General features: G+C 39.6%; 1 protein-coding gene across 1 annotated transcript in view; it reads left to right on the top strand.

Annotated features, from left to right (window-relative positions):
• Positions 1–7,715, top strand: part of lrrc75bb (leucine rich repeat containing 75Bb) — an 8,567-nt gene extending 852 nt beyond the window's left edge. Inside the window, exon 2 of the mRNA XM_046067641.1 lies at positions 5,236–7,715. Coding sequence (XP_045923597.1) covers positions 5,236–5,880 — 645 coding nt within the window. The 3' untranslated portion in view covers positions 5,881–7,715. The remainder of the gene's footprint in view (positions 1–5,235) is intronic.
• Positions 7,716–9,510: the final 1,795 nt, after the last annotated feature.

The following is a 9,510-nucleotide window of genomic DNA, read 5'->3' as shown; positions in this document are numbered from 1 at the left end:
TATGTTTTAGAATTGACTTTAAAATTCTATTGATCACTTTTAAAGCTCTTCATGGTCTCTCGCCTTGTTATATTTCTGACCTTTTAGTCCCATACGCACCAGCACGTACCTTGAGATCCTCGGGCAGAGGTCTGTTGTCTGTTCCAGAGTCTCGACTGAAAACTAAAGGGGACAGAGCGTTTGCTGTCAGGGCCCCGAGGCTCTGGAACAGCCTGCCCGAGGAAATCAGGTCGGCTGAGTCAGTGAACTCTTTTAAGTCCCTTCTTAAAACATACTTTTATAGGAGAGCTTTTCCCGATCTTATTTGACTTTATTTTATCCCTTTTATTTTATTGTATTTTACTAATTTTATATTAAATTTTCATGCTCTTATCTTTTTTTTTTTTATTATTCTTTACACTTGTTAAAGCACTTTGTAACTTGTTTTTGAAAAGTGCTCTACAAATAAGGATTATTATTATTATTATTATTACTACTGTATATTGTAATGGTAATATTGTTTTCAAACAACAACAGTTCACATATTATCAGACATTAGAGGTGTAAATTGTATATTTACAAACAAATTGTCGCTCTTGCTGTGGAAAGAAAGAGTTTTGTGTGCAATTGTTACAGTAATTGCTGGGCATCTGAGGAGTAAATCTCTGTATCAACACTGGCAGCCTATATGAGATAGATCAAGCCACTGTAGATTTGTTATCCAGTATGAACTCTTTCCACTGCAGTTTAAGTATTGAATCACTGATTCTTCAGTAGCATATCTCTGAAATCACAGTTTGTAAAACAATTTGTGAAAAGATGCATTCTCCTGTTTTGTTCTGAAATTTACTGTAAGCTCGGTCTCTTTGCCTGCACTCCATTTCAACGTCGCAAATCCCAGATGTTTTATTTCCTACCTCCGGGGTTTACATAACTATAGAAGTGCAAGGACCCTTGTTCAGTGCGTCAAAGTTAACAAAATCCCTGAGGAGAGACATGCTATGAAAAGCAATTAGACAGACAGCCTGAACCCACATTTAAGCAGCCAATAATTTGACACATGAGAGCCAGCTGTTATTAGATTCCTGCACTGTTGTATCAGTTGCTCCTGAGGATGTCAATAAATGGATTTCCCTCAGATGTTTGCTTTTAAATGAGTCCTGATGCAGGGGACGCTAATGTTTTGCATCATGTTCATGCGGGTTGTATATCTTTTGAAGTTGTTTGTATCTGAGCTGGTCCAAGAAGATATGCACCCGTGCCTAAGAGCATGGCAGCCACATCACAGGGATCGAGATGAGACATTTTGTTGTTTCATTTCATGGTGATGGACTATAGTGTACACAGTGGCTTTAGAAATGCTAGCTGTGCCCCTGGGCCTGCGGCCAGCCGAGCAGCCTGTGGGTGGAACTGTGCCCACGGAGCCAGAAGGCAGCAGATTTGGAAGGGAGTACGAAGTTGTCTTTACTCTGTCTCATTAAAAGCACATTAGAGTCCACCTTTTCCCTGCACAACCCACTCAACTACAGAACCTAGCCTGTCTGACTATGTCTCATGGAATAGGTCTTGCAACACAAATATAGGCACACAGCTGGTAGGAGAGGGCTCCAGCAGAAGTAGGAAAATTCTCCTATAAATAAATCTAAGAGAACAAAAGTCGATGTGCATAATCAGTTTCATTACTGTAAAGTGCAGAAGCTGCACAGTGGTACAGTAAACCTGAAGTCAGAGGAGAGTCGAGTGTGCCAAGAAGCTGCAGATGCAGTCAGACTTCCCTGGCATTTTTTTAAGCTACAGTCAAAGTAAGTAATGTTTGAGTGCTAAAACAATTAGTCAATGAATAGGTTAGTCAAGTCCACAGAAAATGAATGACCATCGATTTAATAATCAATTAATCGTTTAAGGAATTTGTCAAGCAACAAAGGTCAAACATACTGCTGGTTACTGTTGGTGATGATGAAATGTTTAACTTTGGTGATCCCTTAAGTTTAAGCGTCATCATCATATCAACATTTTAATTTGTCCAATACTTTTTGATACTAAATACCTGCAAAACTAATGACATTCCCATCAGCCGCAGCTGTACTTTAGTGCTAATTAGCAAATCTCAGCATGCTAACACGCTACACTATGATGGTGAACACGGTAAACATTGTACCTGATTGTGAGCAAGTTAGCTTGCTGATGCTTAACGTTTACCACAAAGCACTTCTGGGCCTTAGTAAAGTGTCATAGAGTACCACAGAGTAGACTCTAGTCTTGTTGGTTTGTTTATTTTATGTGTATTTGCAACTCCTCGTTACCGATAGGAGATTTGTTGTCTCCCACCGTTGTACCTGAATACTTTTAAGGGGCCTTAAGATGCAAAAATATCCAGTAATTCACATGCAAAACTTTTAGATGTAACACTTTGGAGGGGCCCTGATCCCCGTTGGGATAAACGATTAAGTCATTACACTAAACAGATTAACTGATAATGAAAAAGTTGAGGAGAGCACATACAGGCAGCATTTTTGCATGAAAAATGATCTTGACGTTTTAATCTGTGAAGCCCTAGTGTAGACTCGGGTGGCTAGATGAGAATTTTAATAAACTTACAAATACAGTAAGCTGGTGGAAACAGGTGCTTCAGCAGATCAAATTCAGAACTGTGAGATTATACGAGAAAAAGAAAAAGTGAGAGGCACTGAGCAAGAGTGAGGAAATGGAGGAAGGACAGATGAATTATAGCCTTCTCCTGAAATCAATAATCTTGCGAATCACAGCCCCGGTGTGCTACAGATCTTTTTCTTTCCCTTAACTGTGCAGAAAGGGTGACAGATGTATAAAGTACAGCCTGCCGATTTATAAGGCTCCCAGACGGACCAGAGAGCAGAGAGATGCAGGGATAATCCTCGCTGTGCCTGAGGAGGCAGAGGGGCAAGCAAAGGCAAACAGGACTAAGACAAAGAGAGGATAAACCCAAGGCCAGTTAAACAGAACATTTTTCTCCTGCTTGTCAAATTTTTTCAACAAAGTCTCCCACGCCTCCACCTCATTATCATTTGTTTGGCAGATGTCTCCCCTCTGACTTCTTCCTAGTCTAAATGCCAGTAAAAACAAAATGAGTCTAATGCACTGCAGCAGACTCCTTCTAACTCTCCCATGCTACAATGACATGCATGCAGCATCCCCTTATAGCTCTCACATGTATATTTAAACACATTCAGGTATAGCGAGAACATGTTGATGGCCCAGTGAGATCCAAAGCAGTGACAAAGATCCAACCTGACAGGTGTGATACTTATAGTAGTATTTTTGATGATGTGAGATGATGATTTGAAGATGTTTTCACCTCACACCTGTTGTCTGAAGGCATTTGGACTGAAATAGATTATCAATTGCCTTTATCACTCTTGTTTCTCACCCCTTTGTGGTGTGTTTATCCATCCATCCTCTACCCTTTTATCCTCCTGTCTGTTCCACACTGTATCTCAGAAGTCATTTGTCAAATTCTAACAAAACTTGAAGGAAAAGTTAGACATTTCAGGAAAATACCCTTATTATGCTTCCTTGCTGAGCGTTACATGAGAAGGTAGATACTACTCTAATACAACAAGTATAAAGCACCACTACCAGCAGCCGGCTGCTAGTCTGGCACTGTCCATAACTAAATCTGTCTATATCAGCACCTCTAAAGTTCACTCATTAACATGTTATATGTTATTTAATCCATTTAAAAAACAAAGTGAAAAACGAGCAGAGAATCCAGAAGTCTGGTGGGCAGAGCCAGGTTAGCTGTCTGTCCTAGCTTCCAGTATTTATGCTAAGCTAAGTTAGCCTGCTGCTGGTGGTAGCTTTACATTTTAGGGTCACCATCACCGATTTTGTACATCAAAATCTGTTCGCAGGTCTCAGCAAGTACTACTGTGAAAAAAAGTTGTATGACTAACAAGCTTGAGCCTAGTTAGGCTACATTAGCCGCTAGTAGCATAGTGGTGCGTTCCATTTACCTCAGAAGTCAGAAGTTGGAGCTGGGAATGATGTCACGCCCAAGCTGACCATGTTCCAGTAACAAGTTGGAAAACCTTGATCGGCCAGCCATTGTTTACAACTAGCTATGTCAGTTGTCACCAACGTATTAATGTGATAAAAATGCATTACTTGGTATTCACGCATACTAAAAACAGTAGCAACATGTCCACAGACAGTGGCAGTTGGACTTTGTACTTTGTGTACAACTATGAGACTACAGCTTTCACTAACTGTTGAAACACGGAGCAGTCAGAAATCCGACTTAACGGGGCGTTCCAGAAATTACGACTTCTCATATCAAATGGAACGCACTATAATACACTGAAATCAGAACAGCCAAGTTGCATTGTGAGTAATGTAGGCTCCAGATTTTGACAAGGAAGAATAATGCTTGGAATAAAAAAGGAAAAAAATGAATTCTTCACGGTCTCTGCATTCACTGACCAGATTTTCACGAAACCTAAGAGAAAGATGCATCTCGTTACTACTTTTTGAAAGATCTTAATTGATACTGACCAACTGCAAGGTTAGAGAAGGTGATGGCACTAGTCAATTCTCATGTTTTTCAAGTGAGCTCATCAGCTCAAGTGGTTTATTCATGTGTCACTCACAGTACTTCAGACACATGTGACCTGATTTTTAAAAATCCAAAGAAAAAGACACATCTCTCTCCTGAATCCCAGTTTTCAAAATGACACCAGGGGTTGAAACTACAACCCCAGCTCAAAACAAGGTGACATATCTGTTACTAATTGGCCCAGACAGAAGGGCAACATTTTCTTTTTTGCCATGTTTACTGTGTTTTCCGATCATTCATTTATTTATTTATTGCCTTTGATGGTTGTTTTGTACTTACAGACTTAGGGAGCTGGCTTAGAGATGGCTTTACGGGAAAGAAGTGACACCCGAAACTAAAAACAGCTGGTGCTTTTCAGTGGATGACATTCAGCCCGGGAGACAGAATTTGTTGCTTGTGGGACCCAGACCGAGACACATTTAAATGCAAATTCTCTTCTTTACATTATTGATTGCTGCACTCTGTATACTCTTCTTGCAGATACTGTTTCTTTTTTGTGTATGTAGCAGTTCCCCTACACTTGTGGGACAATGTGGCACCCCATTACAGTGCCTTTTAAATCAATAACTTCAGTATCATTAACATTTGGAAAACTATCTGCCAGTGCTGAAGAATTAGAACACCTTTAATACTGTTTGCAACAAATGGCCATTTTGTGATCAAAGTTGATAGAGCTTATACATGCTTTGTCTTCTCTTTCAAACAGTCTGAAGACCACCCTGAAAAAGAAACTCTCCGGTGATGTGGTCAACCTGTCAGGTATCCCACTGTCTGGCCGAGACGTCCACCGTGTGGCATTCTACCTCCAGAACAGCAGTGACGCAGTGTCGGCTGTGGACCTGAGCTTCACTGAGCTGCAGGACGAGAGTTTACGGCTTCTGCTGCCCTACCTCGGCTGCCTGCCGAAACTGACCATACTAGCCATTAATGGCAACCGTCTAACAATGGCCATCCTAAAAGATCTTACAGATGCAGTGAAGGACCCTAAGAAGTTCCCCAGCCTAGCCTGGATCGACCTGGGCAACAATATGGATATCTTCACCGTGCCGCAGCCGCTGCTTGTGGCCCTACGGCGCCGCTTTGGTTTACGCAGTAGCCTGCCCACAATTTATGAGTACAGAGAGGCACAGGCCTTCGGTGGCTACAACCCAAACATGGAGACCTCTGTGGAGGAGCCCAGTCTCTGTGAAGAGGCAGATGGAGAGGAAGATGATAGAGAGGAGGAGGAGGACAGGCTGGAGCTTCGAGCCTGGGGCTTTGGAGAAGAAAATATGTCAAAAAATTTGCCGCTGCAGTTCTGTGGGAGGTGATCGGCCAGAGATTTCTTTTAGACTTGCTGCCCCTGAGATCCCTCAGTATCACTTCACTCTAAGTTTAGCCTCCAGTGTTAGCAGGTGTCATTGTGGCAGATGCTTACAGTGACCCACATGTTTCTGAAAATAACTTTAAAATAAGTAACTGTGTTATGTGTCCCTCTTGATGCTCTGACTACTGAAACTCAGCAATGTGATGCAGGCAGCTCTGTGTTTTTATAGGCACTAAGATTTGATTTTGGATTGATTTAACTTTCATTTACTGTATACACGAGAAGTTGAGTTGAGGGGCGTGTTTGCTGTATTTCTGTGCTTTATGTCCCAAAAGTTTTCTGCTCTCTCACACCTTAAATCTTCCCATTATTTGCCACTGTCCACCAGATTAAGTGCCTTGCACAAGGGCACCTCAGCAGTAGTGATGGTGTTGCTAATTCCCATTACCCAAGCTGTTTTGGCCTCTCTGACAACTTCCTCCCTGCTCCCCCATTTCTGTGTAAAGTCTGAATAAGTCAAAGTAACTAAATGTGAGGTACAAGGTAAACATCACAAGAAATAGATCCGCTTAATTTCAACGCATATTTTTGCTATGATATATTTGTTTTTAGTCAAAACTCAACTGCAGTGAGATTATGTTCACATAAAATCGTCTTCCAGTGTTTTTTCTGATAGGGCACAGCATTTATTCTGGAATTATTTTTAAAAAATGGTGAGTAAATGAAGCATACTTCCAGTGCATGCATGCAGATGACACGCACAGTGTATAGTCTGCAGATGACTGATTAATGCCTCTATCAGTCCTCTTTAGGTCCCTTCTGTCACAGATGGCGAGCAGAGGATCTATTTTTTTCTTAGCAAATAGGACTAGCCCCAGATAATTTCATTTTTGACTGATTCTATTTATGAATCAGACAATAAGCAACTGGAAAGATGCCCACTCAGTTTTTAAAGGCGCATTCAGAATTGATGATGAAACGATTATAAACAGCTCTGATTTAAGTTTCTCTTCTGTGGTACTACAGCATGTATATAAATCTATGTTGTGACCATGACTAAACTTCAAACAGTTGTTTTTGTTTTGTTGCTTTTTCTTAGATGTGAAGTTCTCATCCTCTTGTATGGTTTTTAAAAAATGGGTATGACTGTTTACAGTAGCGCAACATCCACTCCCACAGACGGAGAGCATGTTTACATGTACATTAATATTCCAACTACTTAGAGCTTGTTTGTGTGTGTGTGTGGGGGGGTTCGATAAAAAAAAAATGCTGCATGTGATCACAACTGTCAAAGAGCCCACACTTTATCCTGTCTACAGATGTTAATGTGGTCTGTTCTCTTTCCATGCTGTTATTCAGGAAAATCTGTTTATTTGTGTCTACAGGGATATTAATGAACAGGATGCTTGGTGTGTGTGTGTGTGTGTGTGTGTGTGTTTGTGTGTGTGTCTGTGTCTGTATGAGAGCATAATTAGAGTGTGCGCCTGTGTGCATAAGTGTGTTGTGGACATGCAGAGTAAATTGCTACCTTTGATCGTAGAAATGAAATGTTTACTCATTTGCACTTAAAGGCGGACTCTGTCCCTGAATGCACAAGCTTTGTTTTTATGGGTTGTTGTTTACATAAAAAACACCTCCTAAAATAAGTCGACCACATCCTAAAATAAATGTTTTGTCTCAACTTTTATTGAAATCATAAACCTTTATATAAATCACTGTCATAATAAAAATCTGTTTTAAATGTACTTAATTTTGGCCCATTAAAATAGTGTCTCGCTTTTAAAGTAAAAGTGATGTTCGCCTGCCGTTGCTTCGAAAATAAACATGATTTGAATAACATTTGCCTTCAGTGGACCTTTTGTACTTGGAAAGTCTGAAAAAATGAATCATTTTGCTCAGAATTTGACACTATTAGTATATTACTGTGACATAGAAGTGAAATAGTGGTAGACAGCAGAGAGAGAGAGGTGTTTAATAATGAGAAATCCCCATCATGCAGAACATGACTTGACTTGCAGTTATACCTATATTAATTGATTTTTATGGCCAGCGCAACAAGCTGTGAACCCAACACTGACATATTATCACCTTTATGGCAAACAGCTGCTTATTTAAACATCCAGCAGACACTGAGCAAAATTAGCATTTGTGTAGAATCATGTTTGTGCCAACTCTTGAGAGAAATATCTGTCTGTTTAGCTGCTAAATGCTCCACTATGTTCATCAGCTTGTCGCTAGCTTTGTCTGTCTGCTGTTTGCTGCTGAGCAGGTAGTGCACAGTGGGTTTTTAATGCTTTTTCCCAACCAAAAGTTGAGGGGCACAAAACCAAAACAGTGATCTGAAAGAACTACAAAGCTACATAGAGCTGAGGGAAACTGGAGAGACGGTTGATAACCGGGTCCATCTCTACGAGCATTACACATAGTCATTTGATACATAGTTGATATAGTTTGTTTGTTTTTTGATCGCTTTGGTACTATTATTGCAAGGATGTGATAAAATTTCACAACTCTTAGTACAAACCTCAAAGCAGATCATCAAAAAGGCTCTATTTTAAAACATGTAATCACATGTTTAATTGACTAAGGACAACACACAAAATTACAGACTTTTTCACCACACCTAATCACTGTGTCATCAAAGAAATACCTTTCATTGTCTTTCACAATGCAATGCTCACAATACTTTAGATAGGCTTCTCTTCTGATTTGCATGTATACATTTGACACTTAATCACTGAATTGTTTAGTAAACCTGTAGATTTGAAATTGGTTTGTCTATTTGTCTATCTATATAAAATGTATGTCAACACAAGAATACTCATTATTGCTGATTGATTTCATCTGGTAATCACAATTGGTCACCCAATAAAAGGCAGTGTGTAAACACTGGCAATTTCTTTCAGTATGAAGCAGGATAGACAGCAAGGAAGAGGAAGTAGCCCTTTTGAAGAGGCAGCAGGTATCAAGGAAACAAATATACCTGGCTTTTGAGAGAAACTATGACCGGGTGAAACAACTGAGGGCTGAATATGTTCAGGTACAGCACTATATACTGTATTTCATGCATCGCCTACTTATGTATATTAAAACTACACTGTAAAAAGAACTAATCAGAATATATTTTTTTAGAGGGTGATGGTGCTTGATGCTGATGTGAACCATCACGAGTACATTTTGGTGATGAAGCTGGCTTTACAACAATTTGTTTAATTTACTGTAACTGTACATTTGATTTTAGAGAGTATACCTATTTTGTGATATATCTGGAGAAATAAAAACAAATTTGACAAATGATTGTAGAGGATGTCTTCAATGATCACAACTTGATCATGACTTGACTTACATATAGGATAGATATTATGGAAATGACATATTCTGTAAATGTTGGGTAACGAAAGTGTAATGTGAAAACTGTGCAATCTGTCTTTTACAGTACTGTAGCATACTATTTCAGCACTTCTAAGGTGATTTGAAACATGTATCTTGCATTGTTTGTTATTGGATTCACTGATTGTTATAACTGCTAAACTGAAAAGATATCCTTATTTTGTGTTTTGGTGATTGTTGATGTCCTCATGACTTTTCACAAGAAACCTACATTTTGAATCAATGGCTTGTGTGGTGAGATATG

Source organism: Micropterus dolomieu, linkage group LG13 (assembly GCF_021292245.1).
Source record: "Micropterus dolomieu isolate WLL.071019.BEF.003 ecotype Adirondacks linkage group LG13, ASM2129224v1, whole genome shotgun sequence".
NCBI lineage: Eukaryota > Metazoa > Chordata > Actinopteri > Centrarchiformes > Centrarchidae > Micropterus > Micropterus dolomieu.
Note: the sequence above shows the minus strand (reverse complement) of the source record. Positions and strands in the feature narration are given on the sequence as shown.